Here is a 24591-nt window from a genome sequence, read left to right on the forward strand (position 1 = left end):
ACCCTGGAGCCAGGCCTTGGGCTGACCCATGGCCTTGTGAGGAGTGGGGCCCGGCTGTTCCCCCCGCGCTGAGTTACCGGGGTGCCTCTGCCCGCCAGTGCTTCGCTGCTTTTTGTTTGTGCAGATTAGCCTTTAATCACGTCACCTAACATTCTAGGTAGTTCCCAGCCGTGCCTACAGATTTTATAGGATGATAGAAAAGCCATAGTCATACCAGCTGTAGGAATACTATTGAGTGTGTTTGCAGGTAAGAGAACATCATTATTTCTTGGTCTAGGCTTTTTTTTTCTAGTTGTCTCAGTGATGAACGCTGAACGTATTGGTTTAAGTCTTTACATGCTCCTGTGTGTGAGTGTGCACAAAGCCCTGCCTTCTTCAAATAAACCTAGGGCTCTGTCAAATTGAAAAATAGTTGAAAGGCTTTCTGTTATGATTTCTTTCTTAAACCTTTGAGAGGAAAAATGTTAAGGGTGACTCTGACATATCCGACTGCCTCTTGTTAAGCTTTAGGTCTTGTTACATCCATCTGTGCTGGATCTGAGAAGCAGAAAATGTCTTCAGGGGTTTCATCTCAGATGCCCCAATTCAAAAGCCAGTTACGGGAGGCGTCTCATGAGGCCTTGCTCCACCAGCCCGGAGGACTGCTGGAAGGGAGGTGCTCCTTAAAACGAGCCATGAAGGAAAGGTGATGGAAATCCTCCTCGTGCAAAAGGTCTGTCTTATCATGAGAAGTTGTCAGGTGAACGGTGGGGATGACTTGTTCAAGGTTGACTGAGGAGAAGACCGTCAGACAGTTACAGGATTGCCCAGCTCTGTGGCTCAGGGCTGACCCCTCAGCAGCAGGTGGCCACAGCTCTCATTGCATGGCCCTGCATGGGCCTTACGCATGCATCACTGCCCTCCTGTAGTGACATTCTTCACGCTTCTGTCACCATCTCCATCAACTACTAATGGAAGTACCTCTTGGTAAAGTTAGTGTCAAGAAGTAGAAGAATCTGGTCGTTTTTCTGCCTTTTTCAGTGTGAGATGTAGTTTGGGGTATTCCTAATGAAACCTTGGGTTGTAAATTGAACAAGCCACCTCTCATGGTCATCACAGCTTTCCTCACATAGTAGAAGTGATAGTACTCATCCTCCTTGCAGAAATACCAATGTGAACAAGATCAATGGTAATAAAAGAAGTGTATCTTGAGTTCCCTTTGGCTTCCTGTGGATAAATGCCATCCTCCTGAAGGAAATCTTTTAATATCCCTCCAAATGAGGTCACAAATGGAACAGAAAGAGGAGAAAAACTCTCCTAACTAGATTTTAATCCCAGGACATGCAAGGTCAAGCTTGGCTGCTTCTCTGAACCAACGTTGAAATAAAAGGTGGGGTTTTTTTCATGAAACTCTAAGTTTATCTGAAAGGTTTTGCCGCAATAATTTTTTCAAAGGCTATTAAGCTCAAGTTGTCCACAAGAAAAGTGTGGTGGAGAGGAGCTTTAGCTTTGAAAGCTGGTTGGCTGGGTTTTTTTTCTGAGGGCTACTTCTTGGTGCCGAAGTGGTTCAAGGCTTACCTGCCATGAGTTGCACCACTATCAAGTCATGAGACTTACAGAATAAACTTGCCTAAAGGAGGGAGAATTCCCTTCTTAGCTCAACATACATGGTTCAGATTAATATGTTCTTATTTCCTTCTTTCCCTAGGAGTTTTCCTCTGGCAAAATTGAATGCTTCAGTGGACACTGTTTGAAATCAATGAGAAAAAACATGCCGCCCTGTTCAGACTCTAGCTTTGACAAAAGCATGGAAATATTAAGTGAAAATGTCAATGGAAGACACTTTACGAGGTATTGTATTTCTAGATGTCCAATCCCTGTTCAATTCATAGAATTAAAAGGAAAAGTGAAAGCATGCACAATGAGTCATGTCATGATAAATCTACAGCTAAAAATCTGCGGGGGAGTATGATTATGTTAATGTCAGTGTCAGTGTCTTAGAACCAGAATCACTCTTCTTAGTAAAAGTCTTCTGCTTGTATAAAAAATGTGCATCTTTTCCCAACTCCTTTGAGATCTCTCCTCCGCTTTGGTTACTGAGATGTTATTTGCACTATTGAGACTTCAAGATTAGCCGGTTAGGAAAGTTGCGTCCTTACCGAACTGTCTGCATATGGTACGCAGCAGACTTGGGACCTGAATCCTCAGTGTGGTCCACAGGCTTTTCTTTGCATGATGTGGAGCACTGGATTACAAACTTGGTCAGGTTTCCTAGTCTTGATGGGGAACAGTACAATACAAGACTTCTATACAATATTCTAATACAATAATTCTTTTCTTCTTTCTCTCCTCTGTTCTCTTTCTTAATGTAGGCGGTTGGCAAAGCCAAAGTCAGACCAAAAAAAAATAAGAATATAAAGAAGGTAAGTAGTGGTAACTCCCTAGGATTCCTTTTTACTCTGGTTTCTGAGAAGGATTGTGTTTGGTCACTCCATCTATTTAACTTGGCCACAAAAACTGCTGAACTTATCAACCCAAAGCAGCTGAAGTTGTGAAAATAGATAGTGAAAAGATAGTGAATTTCCTACGAGTTTTAGGAAAGAGGTAGGTGAGAATAGAAGGATATGCTATTAATTCCTGTCAGGCTTGGGGAGAACACAGCTTGAATTCCAGCCTGCTCTTAGGCACTAGTGCCTGAGAATCTGTTCCTTAGCTCAGGTTTCTTTGTGACACGGATTTTCTGGAGTCTGCAGGACACAAATTAATTGAAAATCGTTCTTGCAAATAGGAGGTAATATTTGAGTTAAAAGGTAATTCAGTCATGAGGCGCACAAACCCGCTGATGTGGGGAAGGTGTCACTGAAGTTCAGTGATTCACCTTGGAACTGAATCACTGTGCTGAGTACACAAGCAGGCTTGGTGCTGTGAGGCTGCTTGCTGGCAGCTGGGAAAATGCGTTATTTCCAGGCAGCGTCCTGCCAGCCATGGATGGGCTGAACGCAGGAAGGGGCCTGAAATGCGCTTTGTGTGTAGTAATTCAAGTTCTAATTGTGCACTACTTCCTCACTGACCTCTCTTAACTGTTTTAATGATAGTGCAAGTAACAGACCCGTGGCAAAGGATGCTGTGTGGTAAATACTGGGCAGATCGTTTTTAAAGCAGGCAAGCGTTTGAGTTCTTTGCTATTTGGGAGTTTATCTTGAGACGTTTCTTATCTTCTAGAGCTTTTGTGTCAGGATGCAGAAAATGAGTGATGCATGCTTAAACAATGGACTAAAACCACGCATCTTAAGAAGAGACTTCCCACATAAATATTTTTTTAAAAAAACTATTCGATACAATTTGACATGAATGGAGTAAAAACACCTTAGAGAGAGGTATTTGTTGCTTTCACTTTTCCAGAAAGAAGTAACTGGAATGAACTTGCTTCCTGCATGGAACAAAAGCTGCGTGTTTGTTTTCATCAGATTGGCTTCCCAGTCTATTAAAAAATTGCTATACAAGTCATGCTTTTAGGTAGGTAGTTTAAACATAATTAATTTAAGTTGAATGCTGTGGTGATGACAATAACTTCCAATTCAGTATTTAAAGAAAATATCAAGCCACTGCAGATTTTTTTACATTTTACTAGAGCAACGGTGAAATAAAGGGACTAACGTATTTTCTGTCTCAAAATATTTTATACATTAATGCATTGTAGTCACCAGAACACTGAAGACCGGAGCTGATGCAAAAGCTGCACAACAAGTCCATGAAGAAAACGGGGATTTGGAGGTCCGCTGAAGCTGCAGACTTCAACAAAGTCGTTACACCATTACAAATCAATCTGTTTTGTTCGACAAACTTATAACAAAGTAAGTGGGTTTTTTTCATGATCTTACAAAGCTACTAAAATGAGCCTTACTAGCAAGCCTTTCTGCTATGGCATAATATTGGCTAGGGACTTTCTCCTTCTTTTGACAACAGAAAAAGGTATTGTTATTCCTGGCAGCAAGAGCTAAATGTATTCAGTGGTCAGGCTGAGACTTCCCTACGTGCCCTTACGTATACGGTACATCCGTGTGACAACTGCTGGGCTGCAGGTGCCTTCCATAGTAGAGTTCCAACAGGGTGGTGCAGCTTGGAACTTCTGGGTTGTTACTGGCAACCTCTGCTAACATTCCGTGGTCGTTGATCAGGTAGGGTCTCCTCCTCGTCCTCTGCCTGCACTGGTATGTCCTGCTCGCAGGAGCAGGCAGTGCCCCTGTGCCGTAAGAAGAGCCGGTGGGGAAGACGGCTGGCCTGGCTGAACAAGGAGCTTATGCTGAGGCTCGGGGAAAAAAAGAGAACTTACCACCTCTGGAAAAAGGGGCAGGCAAGTGAAGAGGAATACAAGGACCTCGTTAGGTCATGCAGGGAGGGAATTAGGAAGGCGAAAGCCCAGCTAGAGCTCAACCTGGCCACGGTCGTGAGGGACAACAAAAAAAGCTTCTATAAATACATTAACAACAAAAAGGGGGCCAAGGAGGATCTCCATCCTCTACTGGATGCGGCGGGGAACATTGTCACGAAGGATGAGGAAAAGGCTGAGGTACTTAATGCCTTCTTCGCCTCAGTCTTTAACAGCCACACCAGGTATCCTCAGGGTATCCGTCTCCCTGAGCTGGATGACAGGGATGGAGAGCAAAATAGGCTCCCCATGATCCAGGAGGAAGCAGTTAACAACCTGCTATGCCACCTGGAGACTCATAAGTCTATGGGGCCTGATGGCATCCACCCAAGGGTGCTGAGGGAGCTGGCGGAGGAGCTTGCCAAGCCGCTCTCCATCATTTATCAACAGTCCTGGTCAACGGGGGAGGTCCCGGATGACTGGAGGCTTGCCAACGTGACGCCCATCTACAAGAAGGGTCGGAAGGAGGATCCGGGGAACTACAGGCCTGTCAGCCTGACCTCGGTGCCGGGGAAGGTTATGGAGAGGCTCATCTTGAGGGCGCTCACGGGACACGTGCAGAATACCCAAGGGATCAGGCCAAGCCAGCACGGGTTCATGAAAGGCAGGTCCTGCTTGACCAACCTGATCTCCTTCTATGACCAGGTGACCCGCCTAGTGGATGAGGGGAAGGCTGTTGATGTTGTCTACCTGGACTTCAGCAAAGCCTTTGACACTGTTCCCCACAGTATTCTCCTAGAGAAGCTGGCGGCCCGTGGTTTAGACAGGTACACTCTTCGCTGGGTAAAAAACTGGCTGGATGGCCGAGCCCAGAGAGTTGTAGTGAATGGGGTGAAATCCAGCTGGCGGCCGGTCACAAGCGGAGTCCCCCAGGGCTCAGTTTTGGGACCGGTCTTGTTTAATGTCTTCATTGATGATCTGGATGAGGGGATAGAGTGCTCCCTCAGCAAGTTTGCAGACGACACCAAGTTGGGAGGGAGTGTTGATCTGCTTGAGGGTAGGAAGGCTCTGCAGAGGGATCTGGACAGGCTGGATCGATGGGCTGAGGCCAACCGGATGAAGTTCAGTAAGGCCAAGTGCTGGGTTCTACACTTGGGCCACAACAACCCCAGGCAACGCTACAGGCTTGGGGATGAGTGGCTGGAAAGCTCCCCCGCAGAAAAGGACCTGGGGGTGTTGATCGACACCCGGCTGAATATGAGCCAGCAGTGTGCCCAGGTGGCCAAGAAGGCCAACGGCATCCTGGCTTGTATCAGAAATGGTGTGGCCAGCAGGAGCAGGGAGGTAATCATGCCTCTGTACTCGGTGCTGGTGAGGCCGCACCTCGAATACTGTGTTCAGTTTTGGGCCCCTCACTACAAGAAAGACATTGAGGTGCTGGAGCATGTCCAGAGAAGGGCAAGGAAGCTGGTGAGGGGTCTGGAACACAAGTCTTATGAGGAGCGGCTGAGGGAGCTGGGGTTGTTTAGCCTGGAGAAGAGGAGGCTGAGGGGAGACCTTATCGCTCTCTACAACTACCTGAAAGGGGGTTGCAGAGAGGTGGGTGTTGGTCTCTTCTCCCAAGTGACTAGTGACAGGACTAGAGGAAATGGCCTCAAGTTGCGCCAGGGGAGGTTCAGGCTAGATATTAGGAAAAAGTTCTTTACCGAGAGAGTAGTGAAACATTGGAATAGGCTGCCCAGGGAGGTGGTAGAGTCACCCTCCCTGGAGGTATTCAAGGAGCGTGTGGATGTGGCATTGTGGGATGTAGCTTGATGGACATGGTGCTGTGTGGTGTTGGGTGGGTTGGTTTTTGGTGTGTTGTGCCTTGTTGTTGTTGTGTGGTGGTTGGCTTGCGTGGGTTGTTTGTGTGTGGTTTTTTTTTTTTGGTTTTTTTTTTTTTTCAGGTTGGACTTGATGATCTTACAGGTCTTTTCCAACCGTAGTGATTCTGTGATTCTGTGATTCTGTGAATTATTGTTAATACATTGATTTGTGTAAGGTGTGGGGCTTTGTACTTCACAGCAAAACTGTTTAACCTGTTTTTTGGAAATAGGTGCTTGTGGCTGCTTAAGACTTCCAGGTCTGAGAGCATGTGCGGGAGGATGTATTTGGAAGGTGTTTCATGTGTAAAGAATTTGGGCACAGCCAATGTTGAAATTTGCCACTGGTGTCTCTGTTTTGGGATTGCCAGTTGCAGAGAGGTCTTCATACCAGAGCATCTTTTATGTACTTGCCCTCTAAATGAATTTTCTTAGCATCAGAACTGCCTTCACTTTTAATTAACTTTTCTTCCATGCTTATGAATGTTCTTATAATGCTTGGTTGAGTTAAGATACTGAGGAAAGTTGGATAAAGCCAAAGTGAAGTAGTCCCAGTGTTTCTGCCTGTCTGTCCATGGCTTAATTCTCTTTGTGAAGCCCAAATGGACATTGTTTTCAGAAAGGTTTGCCAAGTGTAACAGCAGTGGGATGTTTTTTCCAGCATGTATAGTCATGGAAAACCAGTACAAAACTTAGATTACAGTTAAGAGAAGAACAAGCAGCCTGTTGTCTGAGGAAGGCTGTGAACTGAAAATTACTTAATGCTGTCATGCAGAACAACTTAAGTGCTATTATAAACTGCCATAATTTCTTTCTGTTGTCTTACTATGATCTTTAGAATTCTTATTTTTCTCTTGCTTAAATGGATTTTTTTTACTGTACTCACCGAGAGGGAAAATAAACCTGAAAACAGTGTATTTTTGCAAATCTCAAATGCTTGTTCTTAAATCTATAAAAACCTTGAACATTTGATCTAATTTTTAAGTAGTGAGAGCTTGCATTCATGTATGTGCTGTGTTGACTGGTGTGGCTATTCGTAAGTGCTAAGAGTTGTTGAAGTAAACCCAGTTTAATGCCTGCAGTGACCTTTTTCCTTTATTTACTCACAGACATTAAATAGAAAACAATTTGAACACGTATTTAACTATTTAGGAAGTTTAAGCTCATTTGTAAGGTTTTCTGCATTCACTTGCCATTGTTATAAAAGCAAAAACCTTCTAGCTGCATCGTAAGTTAGAAAGCGCTTTTCTCTTTCTCCTTAATTCAAATCAGGTGTCTTCCACTAAACTTTCGGAAAGACGATTTGAAGGGAATTCACAAGGATCGAATGAAAATTGGAGCACGTCTGGCTGACGTTGATCCAATGCAAACAGATTGTTCAGTAAGTATTTTTAGTTCATTGTGTCAGTGAGATGTTTCCAGTGTTTATGAAAGCTTTCAATAACGTGCTGTCTACAGCTACCTTGGTTTACAATTTTCTCTCAAGCAGTTTGAAAATTGCCCAGAGCATTTCCTTTGTGCTGACATACAATTTCTGATGGAACCTTATCAAGGTTGCAGCTTTCTTTAACATATAAAATGTGTTCTTTTGAATTTCTCTTTAGGTACGGTTTGATGGTGTGGGTGGTCTTTCTGACCACATTTCAGCTTTAAAAGAGATGGTCGTTTTTCCTTTGCTTTACCCAGAAGTCTTTGAGCGATTCAAAATTCAACCTCCAAGGTAACAGACATTGTTTCATAGAATCATAGAATGGTTTGGGTTGGAAGGGACCTTAAAGATCATCCAGTTCCAACCCTCTTCCATGGGCAGGGACACCTTCCACTAGAGCAGGTTGCTCAAAGCCCCATACAACCTGGCCTTGAACACTTCCAGGGTTGGGGCGTCCACAGCTGCTCTGGGCAACCTGTTCCAGTGCCTCACCACCCACATGGTGAAGAATTTCTTCCTTATAGCTGATCTCAATCCACCCTCTTTCAGTTTTAAAGCCATTACCCCTTGTCCTGTCACTACATGCCCTTGCAAAAAGTCCCTCTCCAGCTTTCCTGTAGGCCCCTTTTGGGTACTGGAAGGCTGCTCTAAGGTCTCCCCGGAGCCTTCACTTCTCCAGGCTGAACAATGCCAACTCTCTCAGCCTGTCTTCATAGGAGAGGTGCTCCAGCCCTCTGATCATCTTTGTGGCCCTCCTCTGGACTTGCGCCAACAGGTCCCTGTCCTTACGTGGGGGGCCCCAGAGCTGAACGCAGTACTCCAGGGGGGGTCTCATGAGAGTGAAGTAGAGGGGAAGAATCACCTCCCTCGACCTGCTGGTCACCCATTTTCATGAGAATATTCAACTGAGGTATCAATATGTTTCCATGCTTCAAAATTTTCAGGAGTGTTGATGGGGTTTTTTAGCAGTAGTAAAAAGTAATTTCTTAAAAATGGATAGAATCCAGAATATATGTAGGATCAAAGATGTACTGTGTGGGGAGAATATACTTTGAAAGTGTCTTGCCTTTAAAAGGCAGGGTTGGAGTGTTTTTGTTTTGAGTTCTACGTACAAGTCAACTTCATTAGTTTATAAGCAGGAAGAAGGAATTACCTACTGGTAGTCAACTGTAATTTGTTTCTTGGAAGTCCAGTTGTCTCTCCCACCGACTCTCTTTTTTTTCAAGTGCTCAAGTATCAAGTTTACAATTGATAGGACTTGCAACTAGAACCTTGCAGCGTTTGTTGTACTTAGTTATGAAATGAAATTATTAGTTAGCTTTACATATTCTTGGTCAGCAAAACTCAATCATGGTATATTGAAATACGACTTTTAATCCTTTGCTTTCAGTAACTTTAAAAGTATTACAAAGAACGACAACAAAATCTGTGTTTTGCTTCTTTATTCATTTAAATTCTTTTTGAAACAGCAGTGTATTGGCTTTTCTAGCTGATGGCTATATTTATCTGATGGCTATATTTATCTGATGGCTATATTTATATATCCCAGCTTCAGACTTCCTCCTCATTTATCATCAGCAATGGGAGACCAAGTCCACTAACTTAAAGCTTTTTACGGGAGAATTAAATGCTTTACTATCAAATCTTGCCTTTTGTGAAAACAAGAATGAATGTGCCGTGTATCATTGAAGAATGAACTGGTGATTCATAAGTTAGCCCAGTCTTAGATTCTGTGCTGAAGTTTGTTCTTGTTTGGCTCCACTGTGCTGTAACCACCCCTGTTAGTTTGTCAGCAGTTTTGGAAGTGTTGTTCTGGGACACTACGATCATTTCTCAAGGTTCTGTACATCTGCATGATCCTCTTTATTCATGTTGTTTACTGCCTTGTTGAGTTGTGTAGGAACACAAAACTTCCATCTGGTTTGACTTTTCTCACGCTTCAGCTGTTACCGCTCTCTTACATGTCAAGTGTAAGCTAGAGAGAAGAGTTGTGTGTTGTAGGGATGAGGGTTGTAATAGGTACTTTGCCATGATGTTTTTTTCTTATGTGAATCTTTGGTATTTTTAATTGCAGAGGCTGTCTCTTCTATGGCCCTCCAGGGACTGGGAAGACACTGGTTGCTCGTGCACTTGCTAATGAATGTAGCCAAGGTGACAGGAGAATAGCCTTTTTTATGAGAAAAGGTGCCGACTGCCTGAGTAAATGGGCGGGGGAATCTGAACGACAGCTTCGTTTATTGTTTGATCAGGTAAGGTGGAAACGTGCCACGTGTTCTGTCCGAGTTGTAACTGTGGTTTTCTGTGGTCAATATTTTTAAGAACTCACTCTTTTTTGGGTTTTGTCAGTTCCTTCCACTGAAACGGGATTGTCAGTGTTTCTTTTTTCAGTGGGTTTTTTAGGGGCTTGAAATCTTGAGATGTATTGGGAAAGATTAATAAAACAAATGAGAGAACCTCGCAAAGCACCCCCCCCCCCAAAAAAAAAAACCATCAAACAGCCACAAAAAAGGTTTCAAGAGGCAAGAGACGGTGGCTTTAGATCAGAGGGAAACAGATGCAGGCTGCAAGCATGGTCATTTAAATTCATAACAGAAGCTTGCTTCCAGAACCTGTAATTGAATTAAGTCCTGGCTCTGTTCTCGGTGGTTGCCAAATAGCTGTAAATACTACTGGTATGATTTGTTTCCTGTCACCCAGTCTCAGTGGGTTGACATAGCTGCTGTCTTCTGTTACTCGTGCCACTTACTCCGTTAGCTCAATTAGTAGAGATCCCTGATGCTAGCTGGAAAAATCTAGCTCCAGTGACTTTCCAACCATGACGTTTTTCTCTTTAAAATTGTGCTGGTTTACTTATGTCAGTATTCCTGTGTTTTCATTCTAGGCCTACCAGATGCGACCTTCAATTATTTTCTTTGATGAGATAGATGGTCTTGCTCCTGTGCGGTCCTGTGAACAAGACGAAATCCATAGGTAGTACATTTTTTGTACCTACATAGAAGCTGCTAGATCTTTGTGAAAAGAAGACCACAACCTATTTAACTTCATGTGACACATTCATTTGTCCTGAAAACTAGTAATTCAATGCTACTAAACTTCAGATGGTTTTTAAACAATAATTGAAAACAATTCACTAAGCTTGATAGCAGCACAAGACCTGTGTTACCTTGTCTGTTTTTTTATGTCTCAAAACGAGTCTTTCAGTAAGGAGCATCTCATCAATAAAAGCTTGTCCTTTTTGAGTGGTCATTGGAGAAGGTCATGTAAAATGTAACAAAATTTACTAACCCAGTGAATGAAAATTATATTTTTCTGTTAGCTCTATTGTATCAACACTTCTGGCACTTATGGATGGGTTAGACAGCAGAGGAGAGATTGTGGTAATTGGAGCCACCAACAGGCTGGATTCTATAGATCCTGCTTTACGAAGACCCGGACGGTTTGATCGAGAGTTCCTCTTCAGCCTGCCAAATAAAGAGGTCAGAACTTAAACTCAACCCTAATGCTAATGTGGCAAAGTCCCTCTTTGCAACAAAATCACATAACAGTGCAGTATCCCGGAGCAGTTAAAGTCGAAATCAGTGTTGTACAACTTGGACAAAAGAGTGATGTCTGGAGAGAGCTGCGTTGTGCTGTGGAGGGCAGATCTGGTACTGAATATATATGACTAAGATGATTTCAACAAGTAGGTAGTTCTAGAATTAATTTTGGTTTCACTGTGACCAGCCAAGAAAAGGGGATGCTGCTAGTCACCGAAATGTTTAAGTAAGGATCAATGTCTGAATTAGCTATAAATTACTGCTATCTCATCTGGAAAATGACAGAAATGGTGTGCACGCAAGAATTCCTTTTTGCTAACAACAACTTTTACCAAGGCTGGTGCTGGAGCAACTTAAGATTTTTCATTCCCAAAGCGGTTCATGTTTGCTTACTTATTTAATCCAATTAGGCACTTTCACCCTGAAGCGCTCTTGCTCTCAGTTCTTGGTTTATGAATGGATAGTGGACGTACCTGTGTTGGACTGTTCCCAGGCTGGGTATCCTGGGCGTTACCTATAAGTATTTGGGGATCTGACATTCTTACTGGTACTCGTTAGCAGCGACTTGGACAAAGATGTGAAGTACACTGCACAGGTGCAGGGCTTGGGAAGCTTCTAGTTCAATGGCAATAGCTAAGCAATGAAAAAATAGGTATATAGCAACAAAAACATATTGGGGGGACGATAATGTGCAAAACTGGAACCCTGTTTTTGTGGTTTTTCTCTGGCTACCGCTGAATTGCTTTTTCTTTTAGTAGCACTTTTTGGAAAAAGGATAAAATGCTTATTGGAGTGAAGGCTAATAAAAGTGCACTGAGCAGTGTAGTTAACACACACATTTGCCTCCAGTTTCTATCTGCTTTCAGGAACAGGAGAGGAGGTGCCATGAAATGGATATAATACACAGTTCCCTACTGTGGAAGAATTCTAGAAATCTGCCATAATTAATCTGTGTACCAGGAAATACTTAAATGAAAGTCTTGCTAAGATCAGACACGAAGACAGGCAACATTTGACATTTTCTGGATCAATGACAGGAGTTTGAGTCATAATTATTGTTCTTCGTAGTAACTGTAGCAATTTGAAAGGTAGTGCTAGGACTGTCTTCCTTGAATGAACTGGCAGAAAACCAAATTTGATGAACTAATGAGCCTGTCAGCATGAGATTTTGCTGAATAGGAGAGAAAAAGTATTTTTATTAATGTGAGGTGGTTTTGTGTTTTGTTTTTTATTTTTAAGAGAAAACTTAGGACAAACCAAAATGCAACCATTTTGTTTCCAGGCTAGAAAAGATATTTTCAAGATTCACACACGAGACTGGACCCCTAAGCCACTGGACATGTTTCTTGAAGAGCTAGCTGAAAAATGTGTTGGTAAGTTTGAAAACAAAGTCAGTCCCTGCACGTGACTGAGTCCTAAGGAATCTGAGCTTGTACTCGGCAGCACCCGAGCTCTTGTGCCTTGCTGCAGAGTGAGGCAGCTGACACGCCTTGGGAGCAAACAAAGTTAGATGCTTCTTTTCTTTTAATTTTCTTCTTGTGTCTCAGAACATTAAAGAGCTTTGGGGCCTCTTCCTCAGGACTAAAGTTCTGATTAGGAGGCCGCTTCATAAGCGCAGGGTATCAGGCTGCGAGCCACGTAACAAAACTTCTCTGCAGTTCGGTAACGCTTTGGATTATCTCTTAGCCTGTTAATTTTTAGCTGCATACAAAGTCTTTCAGTGTTGCACTTTGGAAACCTTGGCCTTGACTTCTGTGTTGCCTGAGACTGACATAACATTTGATTCTTGTTTTGTTTATTAGGATACTGTGGTGCTGATATTAAATGCTTATGTGCTGAAGCTGCCCTCTGTGCTCTGCGCCGCCGCTATCCTCAAATATACAAAAGCAGTGAGAAACTGCAGTTAGATATTGCTTCTATTAAAATAACAGCGAAGGATTTTGTCATGGCTATGCAGAAGACTGTTCCAGCTTCACGGAGGGCTGTGGCTTCACCTGGGCGAGCACTATCACCTATTTCAAAACCACTGCTTGAAAACACACTAGCAAGAATTTTACAAGCCTTGCAGAGAGTATTTCCCCACGCAGAGCTTGCTCTAAAGAAGGGCCAACAGCAAGGTATAACAATAGTAGCTGCTTCTTTAAACTTCTGCCAAAGCAAAAACTTCCGATTTGTGCAATCAACGTACAGAAACCTCTCAGCCATAATGACAGTAGGATTTTATAATATGCACATGCACGCCTTTATTTCAGGAATATCGTGCATAGTTTTTATTCTGGATTCTAAACTGAAGTGCTGGATGGGAGCTGTGAATGACTCGCAATACATAGGAGAGAACTATGCATTCTCTCCTAGAGCACCCTGTTTCTCACAGTAGCTAATATCGTGTTTATCATTCATAGAGATGGATTTAAGGTTTAATGTGTGAGGCACCTCTTTCAAAATAAATGTTTAAATGGGGGGAGAGGGCATTTTTACATGAATGCTTCTAATTCCTGTGAAGAATGTCAGAACCACAATACAACTATAAGTGGTTTAAGCTAAATATTGTTACAGCTATCGTGATTTTTAACCATAGTCTCCTAATTTGAATGTTTGTGGATCACACTGTACGCCTGCACATGAGATCAGAATGTTTCAGTAACGTATACTCTGGGGCTTGGCTTGCATAGCATATGTGAGCTCACACTCCTGACTGCATCAACCCTGACCAAGTTGTCTGTCGGTTGGTGACAGCAAATAAATTGATAAACTCGCTGCACTCCTGATTAACGGAGATCCATGAATAGTTAGTTATTATCCTAATCCCTGGAGAATATCCTGCCAGTATTACTCCCAGTAGAGCTGGTAGATTGTTTGCATTGGTGAAAGAGGCAGAAACCCACCAACAATATAAAAGCAGAGAGGCTAAGGGATTGGTAATTGCATCCCGTCTCCGTTGTTGGCCTTTCATGATCTCTTCCTTCGGGGATCTTTGAGGAGCCTTATTTAGAAGATGTGTTGGTCTGTATATTCTGACTCACTAGTCCTAGACAAAGGGAAGTCTGTGGCCACCACATTCACTTAATTTCCCCACATCCAGTGGGGGAACCTGCTCCAGAAAGAAGTGGCCTTGTTGGGTTCTTCAGGTGCCTAGGAACTACAAAAGTTCCTAATCATCTTTATTCTAAGGAAGAAACCTCCTGTTGTTTTCACCAACAGAGAGAGAATACCTTATGCAAATCATGTGATGTAGGACAGCTTTGTAGAGACTTGTGCAATCTCCTTAGATCTGTGGTAGGATAAACTCTTCAGAAAATAACATTCTGCATGTGCCCTCAAATGAAGAAATACAATATAAGGGGTCTCCAGCACTGATTTAGAAGCTGTATTAATGTGAGAGCAAGATATGGACTATTCAGGAAAGTTAACAAACCTCTCTTGTCTTTCAGACAGTTTAAATCATATTTTAAGAAATTATGCAATTGACAGTGATGAGGAATCACCATCAATCTTTGAAGATAAGCCAACTCCTGAAATGCCTGGTAGACAAAAGGAAAAATTCCTCAATTTTAGCAGGTACATATTTGTCCCTTTATGTTTGCATTATTAAGATGGCCGTGTCTGTAAACAGTTTTGGTGTGAGGGGTGGTAGATGAAGAAGTAGAGGGGAGGGGTGTGGGGGGGTGATCAATATTTGCAAGAAGTAAGCGTGAAGATCCAGCTGGGTACTGAGGTTCTAATGGAGTACACTGCCATAACCCATCAAACTGAATGGCCCAGCCCTCTTTTCCTAAGTCAAAGTGGTCCACAGACTATTAGAATGTGTTGATTTAATCCATGGCAAACCTTGAAAGACTCAAGACCAAAGAAACGTGCTGCCTGTCCTTTTAGCTAAAAAAACCCTACAGATTCGTGTAGACATCTTTTGCCCTTCTAATTTCCAAGATTGTTAAACCAGTAGCGAATTATGTAGCAGAAACAGAACTGAGAAATGGTTTGTTAAAACACTGTGAGAAAAACTTAAACAATGTCTGCATTTTGTACCTTTAACTGACTAAGTTTATGTTAACTTTTTAACATTTTAATGTGGAAGTCATAGAAGCTGACAGTTGAAAAAACAGATTATTGTCGTCACTGGTGGGTCAGTTATTTTTCTCACTTTCTATTGCTGCGCTGTCCAGAAAATCTTCTGACCTGCTGAGCTTGGTTAGGTCTCTAGATCTTTGACTTCAGCCAGCAAAGGTACAATAGTATTGTGGTGGAAAAAAACGAATGCTCTTCACCAATGTGTTTCATGCTAGTAAAGCAGGATTACTAGGAAATTAATAGACAATTCAAAGATGAAACATTAGAATGACTGAATAAAATAAATATACATCTTAATACATATTGAGTGTACTGCTGTAATTTAACCAGTCCATTTGTGTACTTCTTCAGATACAGCTAATGTGTTTCAGTGCCCACGTTAATTTTTTTCTAGAAATGTTGTTCTACTCCTTCCTTCCCACTATCTCCAGTAACTATGGCCAAATTTCAGCTAAACTAGACAGATGTAGAGATCTCACAGCTACTTAAACTCAAGACCTACTGAAAATCAGTGTCTACGGGCAGTGAGGAGATCCAGATAGGCGTGTGCTGAGAGATAGAGTTGTTATTCTCCCCCATATCGGGTTACTGATGAGTTGTCACATGTGTATTTAGCTGGACAGTCCCCCTGTATGATTTAAGAGCCGTTACTTAACCCAGCCAAAGGAACAGCAGACATGCTGGGGATTGGCAGGATTTCTTAAGGGAGGTATGGTACAAGTTTTTTAAAAAGAAAATGGGCTTTGACAGTGTTCCTGATCACAGACCAGCTTATTATTTGCTGGAACATGGAGAGTATTTACCGAAAGGGAAAAAAAAAAGAAAGAAAGGTGTATAGGAAAAAACCTTATCCTCTGTGTGCCTATTCATCACCTCATTTTTAAACTTGTTTTCTTCTTCCTGTTCTAGAAATGCTTATTACCAGCCAACATCTTGCAGGCCACGGTTCTTACTAGTTGGAGAGCCAGGATACGGGCAAGCTTCTCATTTGGCACCTGCAGTAATACATGCCCTGGAAAAGTTTCCAGTCTATACACTAGACCTATCTGTTCTGTTTGTTAGCATCACATCATCGGAAGAAACATGTGCACAGGTACCGTTTTTTCTCTTTAATCTCATAGGATTCATGAACTGTATATAAACTAGTAAAGTAAGCAAAATTCATTGTTAATGGAGGTGCCCTGGTTTGAATGTGCTGTTAGGTTTACTTCTGTCTGAAAAGCCACTTTTCTGCTAGATCAAATGATACCAAATGAGGATGTTACATGTGGCCGTATCTTTCATTCCAAAGGAATGGAAAGTGAGGATGTTGCTAGCAGCTCGGGAAGCCGGGAGGTGCTGCTAATAAACCCCTCTTTATAGCAAGAAGTCCTCCCCATCTCGGTGGGATCCAGAAAGTTGTTTTCATTGCTGCTTAAGAATCTGTGCTCCCAGTAGATGGCTCTGCAGCAGCCTGACTGCCTGTCATGCACTTTTTGTAACCTTCATTTTCATTATATTTGTAAGGCAATCAAGCTTTTGGGGAAAAGAAGTGTTTCTTTTCTTATATATACCTATACAGCTTGTACTGCTGCAGTATATGCAGGAAAAGCGTTAAAATTCATGGAACGCTTATGTTTGTTTTTCTTATACTAGAAATTAAATATAAGCAGATTTAGTGCTGTTTTCCTTTTTACTTTTAGGCAGGAAATCTGTTTCGTTGTTTGACATCACTGTATTAAAATATTTTCACCTTTAGTAGCAGCATTTGAGAGCTCTACAAGTAAGGATGGACATGTTACATGACTGGATACTCATTTGTCACATAAGAGGAACAATTCCTTTTGTGTTATGTGATGGTTGCACCTGCTGTCATATAACTAGCATGTCTAGTCACTGCCCGGATATACCACGTGCACTTCCCATCTTGTGACAGGAACTCCCTGAATATTGATAATCTGAAAGGGTGCACGGAGAAATTTGTCATGTGAAAGGACTGTTGCCGCTTCCCTCATGTGGTAGATGCATGTCCTCTTCTGTGATCGAGGTACCATCTGTAGGCAATGGCTTGTGTTCTTCCAAAGCATGTAATCTGGTCTGATTGATAATGAGAGGCTGTGAGTGATTTAGCTATTCAGGCAGCTATTCAGACTGGTCACCTCTTATAAAATGTACGTGAAGTTATGAATTGTAACCAGGCTTCTTTCACAGTGTCAGCCCTCATCTTTTCACATAGGTCTTTGCTTGTTCAAACTGTGCTTCAGAGTGACTTGGATATGTGCGCACTCTGAATTGAAAATGGTGCAGTCGGAGTCGTGTAGTGATTTACCCAGGCTAATACATCTTGCTCAAGGGTTAGTCTTGTTTTTTCAGGCACACCACCACAGCAGCTGAGTTGTAAGGCTCTTTAGGCATTACCTTACACCTAAGTAGTTTTGAAATCAGGCAGAGATTCAGGTCAGTTTCTGTCTGTGTAGCAATGTCCATATTTGAGTAAAGTGAAAATTTTACCTTATTGTTAAGGAGTTGTTTTTTGTTGGATTGTTTTGATGTTTTGGCTGCATGTGCTCCTATTTCATAAGATAGTTTGACTGACACGTAGTTATTTATTAGCCTGTTCTACATGGTTTAGTTTTCTTATCCAAGCTTTCATTTTACCAGTTGATGCGAGAAGCACAAAGAACAGCATCAAGTATCATTTATATTCCACATATCCATTTGTGGTGGGAGGCTGCTGGAGCTACATTGAGAGCTACTTTTACAACACTACTGCAGAACATTCCAGCATTTGCTCCAGTTTTGCTGCTTGCAACATCTGATGTGTGTCATGCAGATCTCCCAGAAGAGGTATTTCTGTTGATACTTTTCTTACTTTTTTTAGTCAGTGTTTTGTTAATTTATAAATCCTTTAAACGTTGGAGTACTGTGCACTCTTAAGCAAATTCATACTGTTATTACTCAGGCACCCTAACCAGGTCTCTTAAAATTTGCTTAGACAAAACAATGCTTGAAAGCATTTGCCTAAAGTGTTTTCTGAGTAAAGAGCTTGACTTTGACCCAACTTTTTCCCCCTTCTCACACACTCATGCTCATTAGACAGACATAAACATTTACTTCAGACAATAATTCCAGTGACTTCAAGATTGTTAGGTACGTACTTAGTCAAGAATATACGGTGCTTGAAATGTACATGGGAAAAAGATACTTTTACTGAAAAGTGAAAGATAGTTTTACAGAGAAAGTACGATGGTCACACTCTTAATGATGGAATGTAATTTCAAATTTAAATTCTTTATTAAAAATTTCCATTTCTTTCTTCATATCGGTGAAAGCTTTACAAATCAGAAAGCTAAGTTCCAACTTCTGTTTAAGTAACTTGGAAATCTATTTTTAGTTGTATTTCTTAACAAAATTCAGTAAGAGTATGTGCTTAGCTTTCTAGGTATCTGAGAGTGTGCATTAAAGGAAGGTGTTCAAAATGTGAATATGCTGCTCTGATTATTTTGTCTCATTTACTGGGGGGGAGAGAGGGGGTTGCCTAGATGTGTTTATCATCAAATGCTTTGAAAGGGCTTAACTTTCTACAGAAATTCTTCTACGGTTAATAAATTCTTTCTAAAATAAGTATTGAAATTCCTTCCATACTTTCTGGTAGTAGAGATTGAAAAATGGAGTAAAACTTGGAAGTGTGCAGCTTTAGACACCTCATTTAAATTAATTTAAAAAAAAACCACAGCACCTTACCAAAAAAGCCCACACTTGTCTCCTGAATCCTGCCTGTTCCTTCTATAGCTGCCATAAAGATTCAAACTAAAGGACAGCAAGGCAGGTAAATACAAAATAAGCAGTCTAGGAGGTGCTGAATGTCAGCACTTTATCAGTGTGTCATAGGGTCCCTTCATTGAGCTTTAACTCTAGAGGTGTTCCTTAGAGAAGATACTTTAATTTGCCATGCTAACCTATGAAAATCCAGCCTTTTAAAGCCAAGAAGATACCTTTTCACAGTTTGTCTTATCAAGGTGATTATTCAGTTTAATTTGGAAAGGCACTCATCTTTTTGGAACAGAACATGAATTTGTGTGACCTTACATCTGAAATATCTTTTCTCCTCGTGCTTTAGATAAAAGAATTGTTTATTAATGATGATGAAGTGTTCAAAATCCAGTTGCCTAATGAGGAAGAAAGAAGAACATTTTTTGAGGACTTAATTGTAAATCAAACTGCTAAACCTCCTGCATCAAAAACTAAGACAGGTGAGGATATTCTACATAGAAAACTTTGCTAACTGTAAGTTAACAGCTCTACAGCATTTGCTTTGGTGGTAATTTTCTATCAATAATTTTTCATAGGCTTGTATTTGAGTACCGTAAATTGACTAAAAGTTTCTGATTCTTTTAAGCTTGGCAGACATTGGAAGTACTGCCTGTAGCACCACCGCCTAAGCCTCCACAGCTGACAGAGGAAGAAATAAGACAGCTGGAGCAGCAGGAGGAGGATATATTGCGTGAACTTAGGATTTTCTTAAGGGATGTGACTCGTAGACTTGCTGGTGACAGACGTTTCAGAGCATTTACAAAGCCTGTCGACCCAGAGGAGGTAAATTAGTGTTGATCTGTAATACCATTTTATCTGTGTGTATTCATAATTTCTGCGTGTTTATATTTCTCAGAGTTTGTGTGCTCTTTATAGGAAGGTTTGCCTTTGTTTTTAGGACCGTACTATTCTGATTTTTCAAGAAGCAGGAAGTTTGCTTTTACTTTTGCTGACTCCTTGAGGCCCTCAAATGTCTGTTATTTGAGTTTCACTGAAAGCCCCGGGTTCCTTCTGCAATGCCTTCAGAACTTTAGAATATTTCAGTTGGAAGGGACCTATAACGATCATCTAGACCGACTGCCAGTTAGACCGACTGCCAGTTAGACCAACTGCCAACACAGTTCACTCATGAAAAGGCTTTGACATGTAGGCATGTTACAGCACTGAAAAGCAGAGAGATCTCTTTCTTTATAATTATAAACAGTATCTATAGGACTGTTTTAATAAAGCCTAAAGCTCTTTAATTGACTGTCAGTAGTTTCTGTGAGAACAGGAGTAAGAACAGCAGTTTTTAAAATAAATTCTAAGATTCTATTCTCTGTTTCGTCTGGGGCTCCTCCGTATAAGATCAACCATAAGGGCTGTGTGGTTTCTTCTTCCTCCCATATGCTTTCTTTTTTTTTTCTCATGTAATGTATTGAATAAGTCTAAGCCAGGGGCATATACTTCGAAGTCAGCTGTCGTTTTAATAGAGCTTTGCATTTCAGCAAAGTCCTGTTCCCCTAAACATCCACTGACTTGTCTTTCCCTTTACTTCTAGTTTCTGAGATGTAAATAACCTAAACAAACCTAGATGTCCTCATCTCTACTAGTCATTAGGCTCCTTTTATGGTCTGAGTAAAGAAATCGGCACCTCTCGGTCCAGTTATCTCATGCAAAAGTAGATGCCTAGGACAGATACTTCAAAGGTGCATTCCTGCACCTTTTTCTTCCCGCCAACAACAAAGAGAATCTCGGGTGACTCTACTGAGAAAGCTTTCTTTGCTGTGGTTTGCTGAAGCAAAGTGAAATGAATCCCACTCTGGGTGTCTGCTCCCTTCTCTGCCCCACACGTGCTTCTGACCTCCCTGCTTCTTGTTTTTCCCTCTTCTGGTCTGTCTCTTCAAAGCCAGTTGAAATAGCCCTTCTATTTTCAAGCAACTAACTGGTTAATTTCCATATCTTTGGATGTGTCATAAATATTTGGGGTTTTGAAGAAGTCCTTTATTTTACGTTATTAAAATAATTAATGTTGGTAGATACTCTGTTAAATCTCTGAACACGCATATTTCATTTGTAGGTACCTGATTATGACGCAGTCATTAAACAGCCCATGGACCTTTCGGCAGTTCTCTCGAAGATTGACTTGCACCAGTACCTAACTGCAGGAGATTTTCTAAAAGACATCGATCTAATCTGCAGCAATGCTTTACAGTACAACCCAGATAAAGACCCTGGAGGTAAGAATGTGTTTTGATCCCTAATTTGGAAAAATTAAAAATGTATAAATTGATAAACGTCGTCTGTGGACAGTAGACTTGGGATTCGATCATTTTAAACATCCACAGAGAGCATTTCTTGCCAGGTTGTAAATGTTGGAGCATTAAACTACTTGGACAAGAAATTGTGATAGAAGTGTTGATCAGTAACTAGTGCTTTTGCTTTAATGATTAACTTTTATGTTGTTATGCTGAAAATATTCACTGAGATAACCCTTCAGAACCTATCTATGAAAAGAGCAAAATCTTTCGATAAGTAATCAAAAGAAAGGATTTCATCGGCTGGTAGAAAAGACTCAGTTCTGACTGTAAAATTTCAGATCGTCTCATTAGGCACAGAGCTTGTGCTTTGAGAGATACTGCATATGCCATCGTGAGAGAGGAAATGGATGAAGATTTTGAACAGCGCTGTGAAGAAATTCAAGAATCTCGCAAGAAAAGAGGTATGGTTTTTGACGCTAATGATTTCAAGACTTGTCTCGGTATTTGTAACCAACAATGCAAGACACAATTCTTTGCTATCTGTTCTTTATTCCAAGGTTGTAGCTCTTCAAAGTATGCTCCACCTTACTACCGTGTAATGCCAAAGCAGAACTATGTTCCTGGCTGTGAGAAAACAGACCCAAAGTGTAACGAAAAGATGAAGATGCCAGCAGCGCCTGTAGATTCCAGTACACCGTGCTCTGAAGGCAAGTTGCATTTTATTCAGACTTTCTTGGAGAAGGTGCTAAAGTCACTGATACCTTCTCTGGTTTTGTGACATAACAGGTTTCTGTGATGCCTGGTTCTTCGTGCCGGAGGCGTTCAGTGTTTTTAATTTGTTTCAAAACGTGAGATAAATCCAGAGGTCATTCATTCGATAGAGTTATGAAGTTCAAGTACAGTGGATGGTTTACATTGTAAGACACTGGACTTGATGACCCAACTGATGTTTAACGGCTCCTAAATTGCTCTCTCTTGAAGTCAAAAATGTTGTACATGGCAGTTTCTGAATACTCAACTAGCTTTTAGTTATGAGAAACAGTATTTTTCCCTTCCCTGCCCTCAAATGCTAAAATCTATGCCACCTCTTAGTGTGATTTCCAGCTGAAGGGGGAAAGGGCAGAAAAATAGGGGAGCAATAATAATAGATATGTAAAGGAAAGACAATTATTTCCTCACTCTTCCTGTGAAAAGGACATGAAGGAACAAAGGGACTTGGGTCTCTTTCGGCTAAAACGCATGACATGGTGTGAACTTTCCTGGTCTCCATAACAGGACTAGGAATTTTGCCATTGACTTCACCCATACACTTTGTGCAGTACTCCATCGATACAAAGAACGGTGGGTTTTTCTGGAAGGCAAAAATGCTAAGTTTGTTTTAAACAAGGTTAACAGAAAGTGTGTGAGGTGTAAGTCTTCACAGGCAAATTTTTCTCCAGCAAATATTCCCTTAAAATTGTCTCTTTAACTCTGCCCAACATGTGTTTAGCTTCTGAAGTTTACAGCTTTATAACCGATTTGAGGAAGGGCTCATCTCCAAATGCTTTTCTGTTCATCTATATTAGTTCATGTAGTAAGACAGTAAGCAACTTCACCTAATAACTTTGCTTTCTGGTCATACTTCCTATCTAAAGTAAGAATTTTCTGCTCATAAAATCTTGAAGCTGATGGTTTTGCGAGTGAAATTCTGTAGCTGGCTTTTTAAAATCTAATAGCAAATTGACCTCATTAACTTGCAACTCTTTCTCTAGACATATGTAGGGAGACAGACAATGTTACCTGAGCTCCTTTGATAATTTTCCTTGTAAGTCAAGTAAGATGAGGATGCTGGATTTTGAAGGAAGAACTGTTTTGGTAAGGTTTTGGCTTACTTTTGCTGATATCTTTTTGTAGAGATGTCAAAAAGGAAACGCAGAAAGAACAAAGCGTCTTCAAGTATCGCAGCAAAGAGGAGGAAATTTTAGTTCAATAAAGAGAATAAAGTTCCAGAAGACCAAAATGAAGTAGAGAGTGCGGAAGAGTCTCCAGAAGAACATGTTTCTAACATGGATTGCACGGAAGTTGAGTCCACACAGGATTCTTCTATGGAAGAAAATGGAAGCGTACGTCAAGAACGACAGAAAAATGGGAATGAAAATAAATCTGGGTCAGAAAACGAAAGAGAGAGGGTTCTCCTTGTGGCTAAATCTGCTTCTGAAAAGAAGAGTGTCATGCTTTCTGAACATTCAGACCTAAGAGAGGACAGTGAAATGCCAGATTGCCAAATAGCAGCAAGTTCTGAAGACGGAGATTCAAATGGTAAGTGAAAGGTCAAACAGGTCCTTTATCTCCTTTTTCTTCCTGAGGAGGATTACACTATTTATTGGGGGGGGGGGGGGGGGGGGGGGAGAAGGGGAGGGGAGAGGAAATATTTCCAGTCGGAAGGGACCTACAATGATCATCTAGTCCAACTGCCCAACCAGTCGAGGGCTGACCCAAAGTTAAAGCATGTGGAGGGCACTGTCCAAATGCCTTTTTTTGGGGCACTGACAGGCAGGGGGCATCGACTACTGCTCTAAGAAGGACTGTTCCAGTGTTTGACCACCCAGGAAATGGTGGGCATAGCCCCAGTAAAAGGGGGAGAAAGCAGCACAGGTGGGGATAGCAACGCCACCTGCACTGTGAGAAACACCAAGACTTTTTTGGCAATCTTCAAGCCTTTATTTTCTTTTACTGCCTGATAATTAGACTTAGAGGGCTGGCAGCCCTTGAGGGCCGGCACATGCCCCAGCTGCTGGCCCACCCCGGTTTCGGCAGTGCCTGGGGCATTCTTCTAGTGCTGCCGGCGGGGTGGCCTCTTCTTGGCTGGAGAGGAAGCGTCGGGGCTGCCGGCCCTCCTCTTCGGGGGTCGCCGTGGCCCCCCAGGGGAGTGGTCCCTGCCCCGGCTGGGAGTAGATGGATGTGCCATGGCCTCCTCGGGATCCTCCGGGGGCTCTTCTTGCTCCCCAGGAATAGGAACGGGGGCAGAGGGAGGGCTGCCAGGACCCCCACGAAGGGCAGCTGCTGAGGTGCTGGGGAGGTCGTCCACGTTGGTTCCCTCGGAGCTGCTGGAGGGGGCCGGGACAGGTGTGGGAGACCCTCCTCGGGAGGCAGCGGGGCTGGGGGCAGCCACGGGGCTGCCCTCCCGCTCCCCGGCAGCATGGCCATCCTCCAGACCCAGCAGACGGTGGGCTTCCCCACTGCACCATCGCACAGCAACATTAATAAGTTGGTGCACAAATGTTGCCACACGGCTTTGGAGGGAGGCCCCCAGCAGCTGGACCAGTAGGTCTTCATC

At 42.1% G+C, this 24591-nt stretch overlaps 1 protein-coding gene across 1 annotated transcript; it reads left to right on the forward strand.

Annotated features, from left to right (window-relative positions):
* The first annotated feature begins 674 nt into the window (after positions 1–674).
* LOC132321546 (ATPase family AAA domain-containing protein 2-like) lies at positions 675–23247 on the forward strand. The gene is made up of 16 exons (XM_059835044.1): positions 675–685; positions 7483–7591; positions 7815–7930; positions 9714–9888; positions 10521–10609; positions 10956–11115; positions 12458–12548; positions 12978–13359; positions 16153–16336; positions 17884–18069; positions 19343–19475; positions 19622–19818; positions 21095–21254; positions 21614–21736; positions 21833–21881; positions 23169–23247. The coding sequence occupies exons 1-16, from the start codon at positions 675–677 to the stop codon at positions 23245–23247; spliced, it is 2244 nt and encodes a 747-aa protein (XP_059691027.1).
* The last annotated feature ends 1344 nt before the right edge of the window (positions 23248–24591 follow it).

This window comes from Gavia stellata, unplaced genomic scaffold, assembly GCF_030936135.1.
Source record: "Gavia stellata isolate bGavSte3 unplaced genomic scaffold, bGavSte3.hap2 HAP2_SCAFFOLD_60, whole genome shotgun sequence".
Lineage (NCBI taxonomy): Eukaryota > Metazoa > Chordata > Aves > Gaviiformes > Gaviidae > Gavia > Gavia stellata.